The sequence below is a fragment of the Aethalodelphis obliquidens genome, unplaced genomic scaffold (assembly GCF_003676395.1).
Source record: "Aethalodelphis obliquidens isolate GAN/ISIS:26980383/991018 unplaced genomic scaffold, ASM367639v1 scaffold6, whole genome shotgun sequence".
Lineage (NCBI taxonomy): Eukaryota > Metazoa > Chordata > Mammalia > Artiodactyla > Delphinidae > Aethalodelphis > Aethalodelphis obliquidens.
The window spans coordinates 57,596,358-57,619,552 of NW_020837950.1; the positions used below are offsets into that span (position 1 = coordinate 57,596,358).

Sequence of the window (23,195 nt, forward strand, 5' to 3'; positions counted from 1 at the left end):
GTAATTTTTTGTGATCAAGGAAATGAGATTAAATTAAGGTGTAGTTTGTTCAGGAGTAGCTTTGTAATTGACCTGGTGCATGAAAAAAAGGAACAAAATAAAATGGTTTTTTTTCCCCTATTTCTCTAGATATGGGTATTGTGATGACCCCCTACCTGCTGATGTGTTTTTAAAATATTCTTAATATTTTAAAATATCAAGATAGGTCAGAAATATCCCGTTTGCTATAGGTTTGTAAAGAGTTTTCTGTCTCGCATAGGCTCTAAGGTTCATGTGAGAATGAGTCTGTATCTTATTCATTTTTTAATTCCCAATTCCTGTCAGTTTATTTGCCATATAAAATGTAAATATCGGGGGGCTTCCCTGGTGGCGCAGCGGTTGAGAGTCCGCCTGCCGATGCAGGGCACACGGGTTCACGCCCCGGTTCGGGAAGATCCCACATGCCGTGGAGCGGCTGGGCCCGTGAGCCATGGGTGCTGAGCCTGCGCGTCCGGAGCCTGTGCTCCTCAATGGGAGAGGCCACAACAGTGAGAGGTCCGCGTACCGCAAAAAAAAAAAAAAAAAGAAAGAATGTAAATATCGATTAAGTTAAATAATTACTTATAATCTTATTTCTTACTTCCCAGATCTTTTATATTTGACACTCTTAGCATTTCATTATTGGAGAGAAAATAATCATGGTTGTTGATGGAGGAAAAGGAATGATTTAATATAGTTAGTTCTTGGATCTAATTCAACAAGTAATGAATTCTGAAGCATGCATTTTATGTTTTGAAAAAGACATAATGTTTCTTGTTATAGAATATACGATCTTTTAAAAATAGTAAGAGTATTTGGGGATAGATAAAGAGATTTTTAAAACTGTATTTTTAAAAATCAGTTCATCAGGTGCTGGGAATGTAGCCGATCGTGTTTTGGCTCAGCTCTTGACAGAAATGGATGGCATTGAACAGTTAAAGGATGTGACAATCCTGGCAGCTACTAACCGTCCAGATAGGATAGACAAGGTAAGAAAGAAGCCAGTCTGGGCATTTTAAAATCAAGAACTGGATCGTTTGATTATGTTGGGGATTTTTGGGTTTTGGGTTTTTTTTCTGTCAAATTACTTTCTAATCAGTTTGTCATTTAGAGGATACTGAAAGATTAAGCTAAAGGAAATGAAGAGAACTGAGAAAAGAATTTGTTTATGTTTTTATTACTTATGGTTGGTATTAATGAAACTATTTTGTAACCCCTTGAGTTTTCCCTCCCCCATTGTTGCATTAAATTCTTAGTATATTTCCCTAGAGTATTTAAGTTCTGAAATTCTTTTTGTGTTTCATCTTATTTTGAGAACTTTTTAATATTTTCATTCATTTTAAGGTAAGCTTCCGGCTATTTACTACTAGTTAGACTCAAGTTATTTTCAACAACTTTCTAGAAGTCCTGGCCTCTCAGTTGCTTTCAGAGTAATTAGAATAAAAATGACAATGGATTTTATTTCTCTTAAGAAGTTACTTAGGCTTACATTAAGCTACATAGGTGCAAAATTAACACTTTCAAGCTCTTGCTACCACTACTTTTCCCCAAGTCATATTTTAATAAATGAGTTCACTTAACTTTTAAGTGCCTAATTTATACTTAATGATCTAAACTGAGAGTAAAAATTTACTCCCAGGGCGTGAACCAGTTTCTCTTTTTTTTGTTGCTGTTATTGCCTCATGTCCATGACCTTATGAGCTCCTCCCTCCCTGTGCACATATATACAAACTTTCGGTTTTAACAATGGGATTTTGAAAGAAATCATCTTTTTGAAGATATGAAAAGAGGTTTTATGTGGGAAGGTATTTTGCTGTGTGATAAAGTCCTTTGGTCAAATGCAGGTAAGAAAGCTTTAAACCTTAATAAGTTAAATTGTGCCCTTTCTGCTGCAGTGTTTTACAAGAAGCTAGGTAAGTTATGAGCATTTGTAGGATCTGGGTTGGTGCCCAGACATCTCTCATGTCTATAAAAAAGATAGAATTGTGTCTTGACAAGAATTACAGAAAGTGCTGAAAGAGACCTTAAAGATTACCTAATCCCACCTTTTGGTTTCAGTGAATCCAAGAATCATCTTTATCCAGGTAAATATACATTGTATTTTTATGACATTTGTCTCCTGGTTACCCCATGGCTAATGAGCTCTAAAATTTCTTAGGTTTTTTTTTTCTCTACAACGTCTAATCTAATAGTGGCCTTCTTTGGTTTCTTAACATTGTATGTCTTTGATGTTAGACACATGTCTTGAAGTAGGACTTTGGGCTTATAGTAAACCTCTTGGGTTCTTCTAAATCAAGCTGTATGATTTAGCTTGTTTAGTGCTTGTATTAATTTTGTCTTGCTGTGTAACAGATTACCTCGAATTTAACAGCTTCACACAATACTCGTTTATTAGTGTTTCTGTACGTAGGTCAAAATCTGGGTGTGGCATGATGGAGTTGTCTGCTCAGGGACTCAACAAGGTGTTGGCCGACCGTTCTCATCAGGAGCTGCTATTCCTCTTCTAAGCTCACGTGATTGTGGCAGAATTCACTTCTTGTGACTATAGACCTAAGGACTGAATTTTCTTACTAGATGTCAGCTGGGGGCCACTCTCAGCTCCTAGAGACCCACATACGTGGTCCCTTCCATCTTCAAAGACAGCGATGGAGAATCTCCATCATATTTTATCCATCTTATGCTTTAAATTTCTATTGCTAGGAAAAGCCTAGTCTCTTTTGAAGTCTCATCTGATCAAGTTAGGCCCACCAAGGAAAATCTCTCTACTTTCAAGTCCGCTGGTTCAGGATCTTCATTACATTTGCAAAAGCCCTTCCCAATAGCAACTAGTCCAACATTTGATGGAATAACTGGGAGAAGGTGTGTGTCTAGCAGAGGACCAGAATCTTGTGGCTGAGCAAAATTCTTTCTACCACAGTGCTCTTCAGCTTCTTCCCCGACCCCTATGTGAGTTCTCTTCTGGGCACTAAGAACAACTTCCAACTTTCACAGAGACCAACTTATCTTTGCCAGTCATTTGATTGGCTACAAACCTTCTCCTTTGAAATGTCCTTTTCTGTGGATTCTACCTTTTCTCAGATGGAGCATTTCTCCACCTTGCCTTGTCCAGATATATCTTTTTCAAGTTATACATATACTCTCTCTTAAAATAGAAAAGGATAAATGAATTTAAACCCCTTTATTTTAAGGATACATTTTTCATGTTCTTTATATGTATAACACATAGTAAGCCTATTATTTAATACAGTAGAATTGTTGACTTACCTCTTTTGCTTACTTTTCCCTCTGTAAGACCTAGATTGAACCCCAACTGTTGTATTTTGCAGTAAGGTGAAATTTATCCTAGGTTTTACCTATACCTGATACAAAAGACCCCAAGAAATTTTTAATATAAACCTAGAGATAATAAGTTATCTTGGGCCACTCTAAGGTTTTGGACCTTTTTTCAGCCTCATCTTAGGATACGTCAAAACCCCAAAGATAATGGTAGATGACTTCCATACTTTCTGGGATACTTTAGTCTGTGGATATCTTGGCTCTCTTGGAGAAAATGATTAACTGGATTTTGGGCAGAACTTGTCTCCGAAGGCAGGAGATTGAAGGGATGGAAGTGGTTCTTTTTTACATTTCTTTGTGCATTGTTTTAAATAGGTTTCTTACTTGCTAATAATATTTGCCTTAGAAGGCAGATGCTGTGTTTTATTATGTCAACTCATAGGTGACAGTCTCCAATATCACAGTTTGAGAAATTAAAGTTTGGAAAATATCTTGCCAAAATTCTAGTCGTATTTTTGATCCTTTGTAAAATGTTACCTTTAATACCTTGGTTCTCAAACCACCTAATTGTCCAAAATAAGTGTTTTAAGTACCAATATTATTACACACTGGTAACATCTTTTGACTGATTAACCTTTGCTTCAGGAGGCTTCAGAGAGAAGTGCAAACATATACAAACACACACATATATATATGTGTATTTATATATATGCTTGTATGTTTGTGTATATGCATGCATCATATATATACACACATGTTCATATATATACACACATGTACATACATTGATTAGTTTTAAAAATTAGGAATCCAACTTTTTTTAACCAGCTAATCTTGGATGAGCACACTTAAATTAAGATATTGAAAGTGTTTGTAATTAGATACAAAGACTCAATTTTCTAGGTCAGGGGATCTAAAGACCTTTTTAATTTACTATTCAAATTTTTCAAAATTTATAGTGTTTAATTTGTAATAGATGAAACAATATAATTATGACTGGCAGTAAAACATAAAATTGGTAAATGGAAAAAGTATTTTTAAGTGGTAAAGCAGTGCCTTCAAGATCATCAAATGATATGCTATGCTTTCAAGTACAACTTTGAATTTAGTACATTGAACCATGGTCTAAATTCTGCATATGTCTGTAATTGTACAAAAAAACACTACTTTAAATAATCAGTGATTTTTGTAAAAAATATTTTAATCGTTTTCTATTCCAGGTAGAATTCCATATTCATATGTAGTGTGAATTTTTTGTTAACTGTACTTCTGTTATTACTCAGATGGTATAAACTATATCAGAAGTATATTTTCTAGATTTTTTTCTCTGAACTGTTACACAGCATTATTTGTGTATTGTTTAATAGCACTATAAAAAAAAGTTTCAGCACATTTGTGATTAGAACATGGTGTTCAAACTGTGTGCTGAATGTGCCGTTAGAAACGAAGCAGTCTTAAGAGATGATTTTTTTTTTTTTTAAAAAACTTCCTTTTATGAAATGAATAGACATAGTTTTCACCACCTGTCTTGTCTGGAGGAAACGGTAGTAGGAAGAGAATAGGCAAGAGGAGAATTAAAGTAAATTTCCTGTGCTGATACTGAAAGGTAGAGATTTTGGTTTTGGCTTAAAACTGGAAAGAAAAAGGACTGTTCTAGTATGAAAGAAATAATGCATTTAGTCTAACTTTGGCTACATTTAATTCAGGTGTTTGGCCTTGTAAATTAGCTAGCTTACTTTACAGTCCTTTTGCCTATTAACCCACAACCTCTATGTCATGATGACCTTAAGTTAGTATATTGGAACGGAGAGAATTCTTGGACTGTCAGAGGAGTGAAATTGATATCATTATGTGACCCATATGTTGCACATTTTTCGTGTCTTTTTTGGACAATATTTCAGTTTCATATAGTCTGGGGAAACTAAAGCTGGAGCTTCCTGGGGCTTCAGCAAGGGAAGTGAGACACATAGCTCAAGAATCACATTATCCTACTTCCTGCTATGTCATATTTACATGTCAAACACAATAGCTGTAATGTAGCACACTAGGCGAGTAAAGTGATTGCTTGGGGTCTCCAGTGGTATCCTGAAGTCTCCATAGACCTTTTACCCCCCTACCCTCCTCCTTTAGCTTATAGATAAGTGAAGAGAAGTTGCATCCTTAAGAGTCCATTTTGCATAAGAATGACAGGATATGAAGGACAGATGAAGATTAATGAGATTGTGATGTCAAGTAGTTACATTGTCTTTAGGTTGATGATGGACTGGATTTCCACAGCATCAGGAGACTTTAGAGCAGCAAACAACTAAATTATTTTTGATGCCCAAATAATAGTTAAAAGCCTGAACTCTAGGAGTTTATATTATTTTTTGTTAGGCTATTGCTTACATAGCCCCTTTTAGAAGAGTATAGTGTTCAATCCATGGTATTTCATGTATTTTTGTTGAATATTGAGGAAGAAATGATCATGTCTTCTTATCCTAGTGTTAAACAAGCTTCGAAATTGTTTAATTTTATGAATATTTTAAAATTGAGTCCCTTTGATTACTTTTAGTACTGATGCTTGGTATATAATAGGCTCTCAATAATGATTACTATTGTAATTATTATCTCTAGCCTGAAACCTGGTTTTCTTATAATAATAAATTTGTAAAATTTTAAAAATTCTGCTCTGAGACATCCATGGAACAGATTGCTCGATTTTTTGTAAGTTTTGTAGAGGTCTTGAGTAATTCAGTGTTCAGAATTATTTTTTAACTTAGTATGTTTAACTCATGGAAGTTATAAACTGGCATTAATTTTCCTTCCAGTTTTTCTGGGAGATGGGTTGATGTGTTAAATATGACAGTATTTTTATTTCTTAAATACTATAAATTAAAAGTTGATTTTGATTGCTTTGTAACATGGAAAAAATTAGCATGTTTAGAAATGTCAGCAAATGAGAAGCTAAATATATGTAGCTTCCAATTTTAAATGAATTGTGTTCCAAAAATATCTTCAGACAGGTTAAAAATATGTTTGTGAATGGTTTTCCTCCCCACCCTTCCTAGTTATAAATTAAAAGTCCCATTCATCTATTATTGCTGTTCTCAGCTAAGTCAGTACTAAAAAACAAGCTGCTTGATCTAAGAAACATTAAAAGTTTAAATGAATCATAATTCTTTACTTTCCTGTAAGTATTTAAGGAAAGGATGCTTATTGATCTTTTATATTTATCAAAATGATGTGGAGAGTCTTAGGGTGTTAGAAGGTGAGCCACAGTGTGGTCAGACTTGGGCTACTGCTCCCAAGGTCATCTTCCAATTTCAGCTTTACCATCATTTTACAGGACTGTTAGAAGTAGTTTTATTATTGTTGCTGAGTGTTTATATGTTTCTTTTTTGTTTTTTAAAACGCCAAGTGTTTTCACCATATCTATTATGGTAGCAGCTGTAAGGGTTTCAGCTTCGGGAATGGGGTATTAGAATTTTTGGTCAGAGGTTGTATGCATATGTGGGTCATGTTTCATTTAGAAGTTAAGATAAAGACTGTCTGTCCCAGGGGTCAGCAAAGTGTGGCCTGTGAGCCAAATCTGACCCATCAACTGTTTTTCTACGTCCCATGAGCTAAGAATGGTTTTTACATACTTAAATGGTTGGACAGAAAAGATGATTTAGTGACATGTGAAAATGATGTGAAATTCAAATTTCGGGCCTCATAAATAAAGATTTATTGGTATATAGTTACACTAATTTTTGATGTATTGTCTGTGACTGCATTTGTGCTACTGTAGTAGAGTAGTTACAGTAGAGACCTATGGCCTATAAAGCCTAAATTATTTACCATTTAGACCTTTGCAGAAAAAGCTTACTGACCATTGATCTATCCTTGTAAGCTTTTAGCAGTTTCCTAAAGTCTCTAATTTCTGTTGTTCACACATGAACCACAAAATTTTTCTAAAGATTGTTTAAATATATGTATTGCATAAATTTTCTGAAGATAAATTATATATAAGTCAATAATATCATGCTGAGCTTAAAATAAACCAATAGTAGTAGGAAGGCTGTATTAACTTCTTGTTCTTTAAAATACCTTCAGTCTCTTCCTGAACATTTTTTAATACTTAATCTTTTAAAATACATTTTCTTGGACTAAATAATTATTTTTCCAACTGAATGACTTACCAAAATCCATAAATATAGAAATGAAGTTTTTTATTATATGAAAAAATAGCAAATATTTATTCATGGCACCTCAGTCTTATAGTTGCATTGGTTTTTTTGCTTTTTATAATTGTGAGTTGAATGCTCTCTGTAGTGTTTTTTATCATTGAGATTTTCAGGCTAGATATTTAAATTTTGAGGAGTTAAGAGTCTATGTTTATGCATTTGATAGTAAATAATATTTGATTATGTCACCGTGCAAATAGGAGTATGTTTAATCTTCTTTTAGAGAAAGAGTAATAACATAATAAAGTACATATTGTCCTTGATACACAAATTCTAAAAGAAATTAATTTTTTCAAGATTGGAGAGAACTTGGAAGGTGTGATAGTCTAGTTATCCTTTTGATGCATTGACCCTGTTATAAAATTTCTACCCCTCATTTCTCCATCCTTTGCTTACTTGCCTATACTGATGGGGAACCTGTTAACTCATGAAATAGACCACTTCATCTTTGTCTCAGACTATTAGAAAGCTCTTTAGTCTACTGAACAAGCAGCTGTTTTTCTGCCTAAAGCTTCTACACACCAGCCTGATTCAACTCCAAAATGCTATAAAGAACAGTTTTTAATACCTCTTCTATGTGGTTCTTTATTTTTGAAAACTGTATTGTGTGTCTTATCTTTACATTCCATCTCACGAACCAATCTTTCCTCCTCCGGGTTTGGCATCTTGTTTTATTTCATATGATACCCTTATTCCATCTTCAGCATTCTTACCCTTTTTTTCCCCCCCCGAAATGTTGTCCATTTGTTCCTTTCTTTCTGAAATTGTGGTATCCACAAATGTATATACTATAATTAATTTTTAGTGTGATCAGTGCAGAGCTGACTGAGACACTTAAGGAATTTAATCTGAATACTGTGCTTCAGCTAATGCATTCCAGGACTGTGTTAGTTTATTAGCCAGGTCAATCACACTGTGGACTGCTATTGAATTTAAAGTCATCAGGAGCAAAAGAAAAACAAAACTAAAATGTCCAGGTCTTTCCTTAGAGTCTTCTGCTAAGTAGTAGCTTCACTGCCTTGGGCTTATGCTAGTAATTTCATTTAAGCCTTAGAAGTTGAACTGTGGAACCCCCTGGCTCATGCCTGCTCCAGTTCCAGCCTTCCAGCCAGGGTGGCCCCAACGTGTTATACCCCAGAATTCCCCTAGCCTGCACCCACTCCAGCTCCAGCTGGCCTGCAAAGATGCACAGCACATTCAATCTACACAGGGGATGCTTCTACACAAGGTGATACCTTCAAGACCAGGAGAGGTAGCTATTTCACCTACTTCATAGAAACAAACAGAAAGTCAAAGCAAAATGAGGAGACAGGAATATATTCTAAAAGAAAGAAAATGATACAACCCTGGGCAGGGTGGGGGAGGAGGGCTAATGAAAGGAAGATAAGTCATTTACCTGATAAAGAGTTAAAAGTAATGGTCATAAAGATGCTTACTAACTTGGGACAAGAATGGAGGAACACAGTGAAAACTTCAACAAAGAGTTAGAAAATATAAGAAAGAACCAACCAGAGCTGAAGAATACAGTAATTGAAATGAAAAATACACTAGAGGGAATCAACAACAGATTAGATAATACAGAAGAACAGATCAGTTATCTGAAATACAGAATAGTGGAAATCACCCAATCAGAACAGTAAAAAGGAAAAAGGATTTTTTAAAATGAGGATACTTTGAGAGACCTCTGGAACAACATCAAGCATACTAACATTTGCATTATAGGGTGAGAAGACATGATCATTTCTTCCTTAATAGTCAACACAAATGCATGAAATACCATGAATTGAGCACTGTACTCTTCTAACAAGCAATAGCCTAACAAAGAATAATATAAACTCCTAGAGTTCGGGCTTTTAACTGTTACTTGGGTATCAAAAATAATTTAGTTGTTTGCTGCTCTAAAGTCTCCTGATGCTGTGGAAATCCAGGCCATCATCCATCTAAAGATGAACAGTTTCCTAACCTGGGAAAGGAAACAGATGTTCAGGTCCAGGAAGCACAGAGTCCCGAACAAGATGAATCCAAAGAGATCTATACCAAGATACATCGTAACTAAAATGGCAAAAGTTAATGATAATGAACATTTTAAAGGCAGCAAGAGAAAAACAACTACAGTTGACCTTTGAACAATGCAGGTTTGAGCTGCAAGGGTCCACTTACATGCAGATATTTTCTAATAGTAAATACAACAGAATTATATGGTCTGTCCTTGGTCGAATCCATGGATGTGGAGGAACCATGCATACTGAGGGCTGAGTATAAGTTATAGACAAATTAACCCCCATGATGTTCAAGAGTTAATATATAGTCATAAGACCATCAGCTGATTTTTCAGCAGGCACTTTGCAGGCCAGAAGGGAGTGGTATGATATGTTAAAAGTGCTGAGAGGAAAAAACTTAGAACCCAAGAATACTGTACCCAGCAAAGTTACCATTTACAAATGAAGGAGAAATAAAGAGCTTTGCAGACAAGCAGAAACTCAAGGAGTTAATCACCATTAAAATGGCCTTACAAGAAATGCTAAAGGGGCTTCTTTAAGCAGAAAACAAAAGGTCATAACTAGAAATAAGAAAATATATGAAAGAAAAAAATCTCACTGGTAAAGGCAAGCATATGCCAAATGCAGTGTGTCAGCCACTTTAAAAGATAGTATGAAGGTTAAAAGAAAAAAGTAGTAAATTCAACTATAACTATAGTGAGTAGTTATCAGATACACAAAATTAAAAGCTGCAGAAGCTGCAGATATGACATCAGAAACATAAAACATGGTGGGGGGAGTTAAAATGTAGTGCTTTTAGGATGAATTTGACTTACGTGACTATCAGCTTCAAACAAACAGCTGTATAAATAGGCTGTTATAAATGAACCTCATGGTAACCACAAATCAGAACCCTACAGTAGATACATAAAAAATAAAGAGAAAGGAAATCAAACATTATCACACCACAAGGCAAGAGACCAAGAGAAGACAGATACAGAGAAGAACTACAAAAACAACTAGAAAACAATTAAAATGTCAGTAAGTACATACAATCACTTTAATGTAAATGGGCTAAATGCTCCAATCAAAACACATACGGTGGCTGAATTAAAAAAAAAAAATGATGCCACCCCTATGCTGCCTACAAGAGACTCACTTCAGATCTAACGACACACACAGACTGAAATTATAAGGATAGAAGAAGGTATTCCGTGCAAATGGAAACAGAGAGAAAGCTGGGGTAGCAATAGATGTATCGGACAAAATAGACTTTAAAACAAAGATCCTAACAAAGGACAAAGATGGGCATTACAAAGTGAAAAAAGGGTCAATCTAAGAAGAAGATACATTTGTAAATATTTAGGTACCCACCATAGGAGCATCTAAATATGTAAAGGAATATTACTAGACATAAAGGGAGAAATTGGTGGTAATACAATAACAGTAGGGGTCTTTAATACCCCACTTACATCAACAGATAGATCATCCAGGCAGAAAAATCAATAAGGACACAGTGGCCTTAAATGGCACATTAAATCATATTAAATTAATCGATTAATTTACACAACATTCCATCAAAAACATCAGAATACACATTCAAGTGTGCGTGGAACATTCACCAGAATAGATCACATGTTAGACCACGAAACAAGTCTTAATAAATTTAAGGAAGGGGACCTTCAAGATGGTGGAAGAGTAAGACACGGAGATCAACTTCGTCCCCACAAATACATCAGAAATACATCTACATGTGGAACAACTTCTACAGAACACCTACTGAGTGATGGCAAAAGACCTCACACTTCCCAAAAGGCAAGAAAATCCCCACGTACCTGGGTAGGGCAAAAGAAAAAAAACAGAGACAAAAGAATAGGGATGGGACCTGCACCTCTGGGATGGAGCTATGAAGGAGGAAAAGCTTCCACACACTAGGAAGCCCCTTCACTGGTGGAGATGGGGGGTGGGTGGGAGGAAGTTTTGGAGCCACAGAGGAGAGCGCAGCAACAGGGGTGCAGAGGGCAAAGCAGAAAGATTCCCTCACAGAGGATCGGTGCTGACCAGCACTCACCAGCCTGAGAGGCTTGTCTGCTCACCTGCTGGGGCAGGTGTGGGCTGGGAGCTGAGGCTCGGGCTTTGGAGGTCAGACCCCAGGGAGAGAACTGGGGTTGGCTGCATGAAGACAGCCTGAAGGGGGCTAGCACCACAGCTAGCCGGGAGGGAGTCCAGGAAAAACTCTGGACCTGCCGAAGAGTCAAGAGACCATTGTTTCGGGGTGTGTGAGGAGATGAGATTCCTTCCCTGTGTGCCCACAGAAGGCAGAGCACCACCTAAGCAAGCTCCAGAGATGGGCACGAGCTGCAGCTATCAGCTCAGACCCACAGAGACGGGCATAGAATGCTAAAGACTGCTGCTACCAAGTATCCTGTGTGCAAGCACAGGTCATTACCCACACACCCCCGCCCCCCACCCCCGGGAGCCTGTGCTGCACGCCACTGCCAGGGTCCCGAGATCCAGGGACAACTTCCCTGGGAGAACACAGGCACGCCTCAGGCTGTTGCAGTGTCATGCCGGCCTCTGCTGCTGCAGGCCCGCCCCACATCCCAATTATGATTACCATACCCCTCCTTCTCCCCGGCCTGAGAGAGCAAGAGAGCCCTAATCAGCTGCTGCTTTAACCCCTTCCTGTCTGGGCGGAACCACATGCCTGAGGGCGACCTACACGCAGAGGCGGGGCCAAATCCGAAGCTGAACCCCAGGAGCTGTGTGAACAAAGAAGGGAAAGGGAAATATTTCCGTGCTGCCTCAGGAGCAGCAGATTAAATCCTTACAGTCAACTTGATAAACCCTGCATCTGTGGATACTTGAATAGACAACCAATGCTCCCAAAATGGAGGCAGTGGACTTTGGGAGCAACTGTAGACTTGGGGTTTGCTGTCTGCGACTGATTTGTTTCTGATTTTTTGTTTATCTTAGTTTAGTTTTTAGTGCTTGATACCATTGGTGGATATGTTTATTGGTTTGGTTGTTCTCTTTCTTTCTTTCTTTCTTTCTTTCTTCTTTCTTTCTTCTTTCTTCCTTCCTTCCTTCTTTCTGTCTTTATAAAATTTAATTAATTTTATTTATTTATTTATTTTAACTTAAAAAATTTTTTTTTCTTCCTTTTTGTTCTTCTGAGCTGTGTGGCTGACAGGGTCCTGGTGCTCCGTCCGGGTGTCAGACCTGAGCCTCTGAGCTGGGAGAGCCAAGTCCAGGACACTGGACCACCAAAGACCTCCCGGCCCCATGTAACATAATCATCAAGAGGTATCCCAGAGATCTCCATCTCAACACTAAGACCCAGCTCCACCCAATGTCCAGCAAGCTCCACTGCTGGATGCGCCATGCCAAACAACTAGCAAGACAGGAACACAACCCCACCCATTAGCAGAGAGGTTGCCTGAAATCGTACTAAGTTCACAGACACCCCAAACACACCACTGGACACGGCCCTGCCCACCAGAAAGACAAGATCTGGTCCCACCCACCAGAACACATGCACCAGTCCCCTCCATCAGGAAGCCTACACATGCCCCTGAACCAATCTCACCCACTGAGACCAAAAACAGACAGGAACTATGAACATGTGGCCTGCAAAAAGGAAACCCCAACACAGTAAGTTAAACAAAACGAGAAGACAGAGAAATACGCAGCAGATGAAGGAGCAAGGTAAAAACCCACCAGAACATATAAATGAAGAGGAAATAAGCAGTCTACCTGAAAAGGAATTCAGAGTAATGATAGTAAATATGATCCAAGATCTTGGAAATAGAATGGAGAAAATACAAGAAACGCTTAACAAGGACCTAGAAGCACTAAAGAGCAAACAAACAAACAATGCTGAATGACACAATAAATGAAATTTAAAATTCTCTAGAAGGATTCAATAGCAGAATAACTGAGGCAGAAGAATGGATAACTGACCTGGAAGATAAAATAGTGGAAGTAACTGCCGCAGAGCAGAATAAAGAAAAAAGAATGGAAAGACTTGAGGACAGTCTCAGAGACCTCTGGGACAACAATAAACACACCAACATTCGAATAGTAGGGGCCCCAGGAGAAGAAGAGAAGAAGAAATGGATTGAGAAAATATTTGAAGAGATTGTAGTTGAAAACTTCCCTAACATGGAAAAGGAAATAGTCAATCAAGTCTAGGAAGCACAGAGAATCCCATACAGGGTAAATCCAAGGAGAAACATGCCAAAACACATATTAATCAAACTACCAAAAATTAAATACAAAGAAAAAATATTAAAAGCAGCAAGGGAAAGGCAACAAATAACATACAAGGCAATCCGCATAAGGTTAACAGCTGATCTTTCAGCAGAAACTCTCTGCAAGCCAGAAGGGAGTGGTAGGACATATTTAAACTGATGAAAGGGAATAACGTACAACCAAGATTACTCTACCCAGCAAGGATCTCATTCAGATTTGACAGAGAAATTAAAATGTTTACAGAAAAGCAAAAGTTAAGAGAATTCAGCACCACCAAACCAGCTTTACAGCAAATGCTAAAAGACCTTCTCTAGGTGAGAAACACAAGAGAAGGAAAAGACCTACAAAAACAAACCCAAAAAGGTTAAGAAAATGGTAATAGGAACATACATATTGATAACTGTCTTAAATGTAAATGGGTTAAATGCTCCAACCAAAAGACATAGACTGGCTGAATGGATACTAAAGCAAGACCCTTATATATGCTGTCTACAAGAGACCCACTTCAGACCTAGGGACACATACACACTGATAGGGGATGGAAAAAGATATTCCATGCAAACGGAAATCAAAAGAAAGCTGGAGTACCAATCCTCATATCAGACAAAATAGACTTTAAAATAAAGGCTATTACAAGAGACAAAGAAGGGCACTACATAATGATCAAGGGATCGATCCAAGAAGAAGATATAACACTTGTAAATATTTATGCACCCAACATAGGAACACCTCAATACATAAGGCAGATGCTAACAGCTGTAAAAGTGGAAATCGACAGTAATAATAGTATGGGACCTTAGCACCCAACTTTCACCAATGGACAGATCATCCAAAATGAAAATGAATAAGGAAACACAAGCTGTAAAGACACACTAGATAAGCTGGACTTAATTGACATTTATAGGACATTCCATCCAAAAACAACAGAATACACTTTCTTCTCAAGTGCTCATAAAACATTCTCCAGGATAGATCATATCTTGGGTCAGAAATCAAGCCTCAGTAAATTTAAGAAAATTGAATTCGTATCAAGTATCTTTTAGACCACAGTGCTATGAGGCTAGATATCAATTACAGGAAAAAACTGTAAGAAATACAAACACATGGAGGCTAACAATATGCTACTAAATAACCAAGAAATCACTGAAGATATCAAAGAGGAAATCAAAAAATACCAAGAAACAAATGACAGTGAAAACACGACCACCCAAAGCCTATGGGATGCAGCAAAAACAATTCTAAGAAGGAAGTTTACAGCAATACAATCCTATCTCAGGAAACAAGAAAAATCTCAAATAAATAATCTGACTTTACACCTAAAGCAGTTAGAGAAAGAAGAACAAAAACAACCCAAAGTTAGCAGAAGGAAAGAAATCATAAAGATCAGATCAGAAATAAATGGAAAAGAAATGAAGAAAACAGTAGCAGAGATCAATAAAACTAAAAGCTGGTTCTTTGAGAAGATAAACAAAATTGATAAACCATTAGCCAGACTCATCAAGAAAAAAAGGGAGAAGACGCAAATCAATAGAATTAGAAATGAAAAAGTAGAAGTAACAACTGACACTGCAGAAATACAAAAGATCATGAGAGATTACTACTAGCAACTCTATGTCAATAAAATGGACAACCTGGAAGAAATGGACAAATTCTTAGAAAAGCACAACCTGCCAAGACTGAATCAGGAAGAAATAGAAAATATGAACAGACCAATCACAAGCACTGAAATTGAAACAGTGATTAAAAATCTTCTAACAAACAAAAGCCCAGGACCAGATGGCTTCACAGGCGAATTCTATCAAACATTTAGAGAAGAGCTAACACCTATCCTTCTCAAACTCTTCCAAAATATAGCAGAGGGCGGAACACTCCCAAACTCATTCTACGAGGCCACCATCATGCTGATACCAAAACCAGACAAAGATGTCACAAAGAAAGAAAACTACAGGCCAATATCACTGATGGACATAGATGCAAAAATCCTTAACAAAATACTAGCAAACAGAATGCGACAGCACATTAAAAGGATCATACACCATGATCAAGTGGGGTTTATCCCAGGAATGCAAGGATTCTTCAATATACACAACTCAATCAACGGGATACACCATTTTAACAAATTGAAGGTAAAAACCATATGACCATCTCAGTAGATGCAGAAAAAGTTTCTGACAAAATTCAACACCCATTTGTGATAAAGACTCTTCAGAAAGTAGGCATCGAGGGAACTTACCTCACATAATAAAGGCCATATATGACAAACCCACAGCCAACATCATTCTCAGTGGTGAAAAACTGAAACCGTTTTCTTTAAGATCAGGAGCACGACGAGGTTGCCCACTCTCACCACTATTATTCAACATAGTTTTGGAAGTTTTGGCCATGACAATCAGAGAAATAAAAGAAAAAAAGGAATCCAAATCAGAAAAGAAGAAGTAAAACTGTCACTGTTTGCAGATAATATGATATTATACATAGAGAATCCTAAAGATGCTACCAGAAAATGAATTTGGTAAAGTAGCAGCATACAAAATTAGTGCACAGAAATCTCTTGCATTCCTATACACTAACAATGAAAAATCTGAAAGAGAAATTAAGGAAACACTTCCATTTACCATTACAACAAAAATAATAAAATACCTAGGAATAAACCTACAGAAGGAGACACAATACCTGTATGCAGAAAACTGTAGGACACTGATGAAAAAAATCAAAGACAATACAGGCAGATGGAGTGATATACCATGTTCTTGGATTGGAAGAATCAACATTGTGAAAATGAATATACTACCCAAAGCAATCTAAAGATTCAGTGCAATCCCTATCAAACTACCAAGGGCATTTTTCACAGAGCTAGAACAAAAAATTTCACAATTTGTATAGAAATACAAAAGACCCCGAATAGCCAGAGCAATCTTGAGAAAGAAAAACGGAGCTGGAGGAATCAGGCTCCCTGACTTCAGACTATACTACAAAGCTACTGTATTCAAGACAGTATGGTACTGGCACAAAAACAGAAATATAGATCGATGGAATGGGATAGAAAGCCCAGAGATAAACCCACGCAGATATGGTCACCTTCTCTTTGACAAAGGAGGCAAGAATATACAATGGAGAAACGACAGCCTCTTCGATAAGTGGTGCTGGGAAAAGTGGACAGCTACATGTAAAAGAATGAAATTAGAACACTTCCTAACACCATACACAAAAATGAGCTCAAAATGGATTAAAGACCTAAATATAAGGCCAGACACTATAAAACTCTTAGAGGAAAACATAGGCAGAGCACTCTGACATAAATCACAGCAAGATCCTTTTTGACCCACCTCGTAGAGAAATGGAAATAAAAACAAAAATAAACAAATGGGACCTAATGAAACTTAAAAGATTTTGCACAACAATGGAAACCATAAACAAGACAAAAAGACAACCCTCAGAATATTTGCAAATGAAGAAATATTTGCAAATGAGAAAATATTTGCAAATGAGAAAATATTTGCAAATGAAGCAATGAAAAAAGGATTAATTTCCAAAATATACAAGCAGCTCATGCAGCTCAATATCAAAAAAGCAAACAACCCAATCCAAAAATGGGCAGGAGACCTACATAGACATTTCTCCACAACAGATACAGATTGGCATCAAACACATGAAAGGATGCTCAACATCACTAATCATTAGAGAAATGCAGACCAAAACCACAATGAGGTATCACCTCACATCAGTTAGAATGGCCATCATCAGAAAATGTACATAGAATAAATGCTGGAGAGGGTGTGGAGAAAAGGGAACCCTCTTGCACTGTTGGTGGGAATATAAATTGATAGAGTATGGAGAAGAGTATGGAAGTTCCTTAAAAAACTAAAAATAGATCCACCATATAACCCAGCAATCCCACTATTGGGCATATACCCGGAGAATCCATAATTCCAAAAGATGCATGCACCCCAGTGTTCACTGCACCACTGTTTACAATAGCCAGGACATGGATGCAACCTATGTGTTTACTGGCCGATGAATGGATAAAGATGATGTGGCACGAATATACAGTGGAATATTATTCAGCCATAAGAAGAAACAAAATTGAGTTATTTGTAGTGAGGTGGTGGATGGACCTAAAGTCTGTCATACAGAGTGAAGTAGTCAGAAAGAGAAAACCAAATACTGTATGCTAACACATATGTATGGAATGTAAAAAAAAATGGTTCTGATGAACCTACAGGCAGGACAGGAATAAAGATGTAGACGTAGAGAATGGATTTGAGGACACAGGGAGGGGGAAGTATAAGCTAGGATGAAGTGAGAGAGTGGCATTGACGTATATACACTACCAAATGTAAAACAGATAGCTAGTGGGATGCAGCTTCGTAGCACAGGGAGATCAGCTTGGTGCTTTGTGACCACCTAGATGGGTAGAATAGGGAGGGTGGGAAGCAGGCTCAAGAGGGAGGGGATCTATGTATACATATAGCTGATACACTTTTTTAAACAGCAGAAACTAACAACATTTTATAGCAATTATACACCAATAAAGATGTTAGCAAATTTAAAAATGAATAAATTTAAGAAGATTAATATCATATGAAGCGTCTTTTCCGAGCACAACAGTATGAAACTAGAAATGAATTACAGGACAACTGGAGAAAATACAGACACATGGAGAACTGAACAACATGCTACTAAGCAACAAATGGGTCAATGAAGAAATCAAGGAGGAAATGAAAAAATAACCTTGAGAGAAATGAAAATAGAAACACAACTTTCCAAAATCTGTTGGACTCAGCAAATGTAGTCTAAGATGCAAGTTTATAGCAATACAAGCCTACCTCAAGAAACACGAAAAATCTCTATCTTCACACCCAAAGGAACGAGAAAAAGACAAAGCGCACAGTTAGTAGAAGGAAGGAAGTAATAAAGATCAGGGCAGAAATAAATGAAGTAGAGACTTAAAAAACATTAGAAAAGATCAATGAAACCAAGAGCTATTTCTCTGGAAAAATAAACTTCCCAAACCTTTAGCTAGAATCATTATGAAAGAAAGAGGGTCCAAATAAATAAAACTAGATATGAAAGAGAACTTACAGCTAGTACCATGGAAATACAAAAAGTCGTAAAAAATTGCTACAATTACACTACAAGAAATTGGACACCCCAGAGGAAACGGACAAATTCATAGAAACGTGCAATCTTCAAAGGCTTAGACAGGAAGAAATAAAAAATCTGAATGGACCGATTAGTAGTAAAGAACTTGAAACTTTAATTGAAAAATCCCCAACAAACAAAAGTCTAGGATCAGATGACTTCATGGGTGAATTCTATCAAACATTTAAAGGAGAAGTAATAGTATCCTTAAAGTATTCCAGAATAAGTGAAGAGGAAGGAATGCTCTTAAACTCATTCCACAAGGTCAACATTAATTACCCTGATACCAAAACCAAAGACACAACAAAAAAAGAAAATTACAGATCAACATCCATGGTAAACATAAATGCAAAAATTCTGAATAAAATATTGACAAACCAAATTCAGCAACACATTGAAAGGAACGTACACATTGATCAAGTGGGATGCATTCCAGGGATTCAAGGATGGTTCAGTATCTGCAAGTCGGTCAAAATAGTATACCATATTAGCAAAACAAATGATAAAATCATGTGATCATCTCAGTAGGTGCAGAAAAAGTGGCAAAATTCTGTATCCATTCATTCATTATAATAGCTCTCAACAAAGTGGGTAGAGAGGGAACATATCTCAATATGTGAAGGCCATGTATGGCACACCAGGAACTAACGTCAGACTCAGTATTGAAAAGCTGAAAGGTCTTCCTCTAAGATCAGGAACCAGAGAAGGATGCCCAGTTGCCTCATCTATTCAACATAGTATTGGAAGTCATAGCCAGAGAATATTCAAGGAAAGGAAGTAAAAAGCATCCAAATTGGGAAGGAAGATGTTAAACTTTCAGCATTTGCAGATGACGTGATATTGTATATAGAAAACCCCAAAGACTCCACCAAAAATGTATTAGAGCTATAAATGAATTTAGTAAATTTGTAGGATACAAAATTAATATACCAATACCTGTTACATCTATACACTAACAAAAAGCTATCAGAAAGAGAAATTAAGAAAACAATTCCATTTACAGTTGCATCAAAAATAAAATACCTAGGAATTAATTTAACCATGGAGTGAAGATGTGTACTCCAAAAGTTATGACATTAATGAAGGAAATTAAATATGACTCAAATAAATGGAAAGATATACTGTGCTTATAGATTGCAAGAATCAATATTGTTAAAATGTCCGTACTACTCAAAGCAATCTACAGAGTCAGTGCAATCTCTTCTAGAATTCCAGTGGCATTTTTCATAGAGCTTGAACAAATAATCCTCAAAAGTTGTATGGAACCACAAAGGATAGCCAAAGCAGTCTTGAGAGAAAAAGTAGGAGGCAACATGCCTTTTGATTTCTAATTGTACTACAGAAATATAGTAATCAAAACAGTATGGTACTGGCACAGAAAGAGACATACAGATCAATGGAACAAAATAGAGAACCCAGAAATAAATCCGTGCTTATATAGGCAATTAATCTATGTCAGTGGAGTCAAGAATGTACAATGGGGAAAAAACAGTCTCTTTGAATAAATGGTGTTGGGAATACTGGACAGCTGCATGTGAAAGATTCAAACTGGATTACTTTCTTATACCATATTCAAATAAACTCAAAATAGATTAAAGATTTAAACATAAGACCTAAAACCATAAAACCCCTAGAAGAAAACATAGAAGCTCTTTGATATTGGTCTTAGCAATATTTTTTTGGATCTGTCTCCTGAGGCAAGGACAACAAAAGCAAAAATAAATAAATAGGACTACATCAAAATAAAAAGCTTTTGCACAGTGAAAGAAAATACCAATAAAATGAAAAGGCCACCATCTACTGAATGGGAGAAGATATTTACAAATAATATATCCAAGAAGGGGTTAATATCTAAAATGTACAAAGAACTCATACAACTCAACATCAATAAAAAACTCAATTTAAAAATGTGCAGAGAATACACATTTTTCCAAAGAGGACACACAGATGACCAACAGACACATGAAATGATGCTCAACATCAAAATTATTAGGGAAATGCAAATCAAAACCACAATGATATATTACCTTACACCTGTCAGAGCTGTTTTCAAGAAGACAAAAATTAAAAAGTATTAGTGAGGATTAAGTAGAACTACCATGTTACCCAGAAATTCCACTTCTGGAGATTTATCCAAGAAACAAAAACACTAATACAAGAAGATATATGCACCCCAGTGCTTATTGCAGCATTATTTACAATAGCCAAGATAAGGACGCAATCTAAGTGCCCAACGATAAATAAGTGGATAAAGATGTGATACACATACACACACACACAATGGAATATTACTCAGCCATAAAAAAAATTGTAATCTTGCCATTTGGAACAACATGGGTGGACCTAGAGGGTATTATGGTAGATGAAATAAGTCAGACAGAGAAACATAAATACTATGTTATTTCATCTACATGTGGAATCTAAAAAGCATAACAAATGAACAAACCTAACAAAACAGACTCATAGATACACAGAATAAACTAGTGGTTGCCAGAGTGTAAGGGAGTGAGGGGATGGACAAAATAGGTAAAGGGGATTAAGGGGTATAAACTTCCAGGGATAAAATAAATATGTCACGGGGATGTCATGTACAGCATAGGGAATATAGTCAATAAACATTGTTATAACTGTATATGGTGATTGATGGTAGGTAGACTTATTGTCATGATCATTTCATAATGTGTAAAAACATCAAGTCACTGTTTTGTACACCTGAAACTAATATAATATTGGAAGTCAGTTGTACTTCAATAAAAAATGGAATGAATAACTGATACACACAATAACATGGGTGAAATTCAGGGACGTTTCTCTAAGTAAAAGAAAATATAAAAGATTACATATTGTATCATTCCATTTGTATGAAATTTCTAGAAAATTCACACCTATAGAGATAGAAAGCAGTTTATTGATTGAGCGTGGGAGTGAAGATTGACTACAAATGTGCATGAGGGAAATTTTCCAGATGACGAAAATATTATAAAACTAGACTGTTGATGGTTGTACTACAGACGTTGAAGTGTACACTTTAGGTGGGTATATTTTATGGGATGTAAATTATATCTCAATAAAATAAAATGAAGTGAACCTATTTGGAAAAAAAGAAAAAGAAATGAGACAGACACAGATGAAGGGATCTTGGTTTCTAACTCTTCTAACTCTAGCTCTGTTGCTATCAAACTGTGTATTCTTTGAAATTATTTAGCCTCTCTGGGCCTCTGTTTCTGTACCTGTCAAAGATGTACTAGACAATCTCTGATGTATCAGTAATGTTCTACATTTCTCTTACTTTGTGACACAGAGATAGATAGTAATAGAGATTACAAGTGCTACATAAAAGGTTGATATTTACCAAACAGATGTCTGAGGTTTCTCTTTTGGTTTTTTGGGTTTTATTTGTCTTTTTTAAAAAAGTTTTTTCAGGTATCACCTTTTCAAACTTTCTTGTTATTGAAAAGTTCCTTTCTTCATACAGGTTATAAAGTAAGCAAATATCATCCAGGTACAAAAGTGACTTTTCTTTTTAAACACTTGATTGTCAGAAAAGGGGGGGAAAAGCCATAAATCAGCCTTAAAGGTGCTGTTGTGTAATGGAGAACTTAGTTGACAGTTGAAGAACACTTTAACTTCTTCCCTGAAAATTTATTATTCTTTCAAAAACGAAAACTTGTTGAGCTGCATATTTTCTCTTTTCACAGTTGTCTGTTCAGCCTGTAATATTTTGCTGTATTTTGTATGCTCTTTTTAAAAGCTTCTATTAAGGTAAAAATAATTTTTACTTAAAACAGAAATGTCTATATGATTATCTAAAATTGAGTTACTTTGAAAGTTGAAAAATCTTCTTCACTTGGATTATTAATGCTTATAGAATCTCATATTAGGGAACTAGTGTTAAGTGTAGCCAAGAACTAAATCTGAAGCCATTTATTGAATATTTTAAAATCATTAATAGAAGAGCTAATTTGGTGATTACTTTTAAAGTGCATAGAGAGCGTTAACAGTAATATTCCATTTTTTTGTCTGGCATTATATTCAGTGTGTGTGTTTCTGTGTTTGGAAGGGGTGTGCAAAAGTATCAGACAGGGGCATATAATATAAGAAAACTCAGTTCTTTTCCTAAGATATAGGCCATCTAATTTGAAATACAGTTAAATTTTGAAATATTATAATCATCAAACATGAACAGTGTAGACTTTGTATGCCATAATGTATTGGCGTATACATCAGAGTAAATTTGGAAAAATGGATTTTAGATCTCATACTCGCTGGTCTCTGTCATCATCTGTGTTCTCTATTTGACAATAAATTTGGTATTGCA

The 23,195-nt window shown here is 36.2% G+C and overlaps 1 protein-coding gene across 3 annotated transcripts in view; it reads left to right on the plus strand.

The window, feature by feature from the left end:
- AFG2A (AAA ATPase AFG2A) overlaps positions 1–23,195 on the plus strand; it is a 339,272-nt gene that overhangs the window by 111,212 nt on the left and 204,865 nt on the right. For all 3 annotated transcript variants that reach the window (XM_027103655.1, XM_027103656.1, XM_027103657.1), the window contains exon 14: positions 881–1,007. In XM_027103655.1, the coding sequence (XP_026959456.1) occupies positions 881–1,007 (127 nt within the window). The remainder of the gene's footprint in view (positions 1–880; positions 1,008–23,195) is intronic.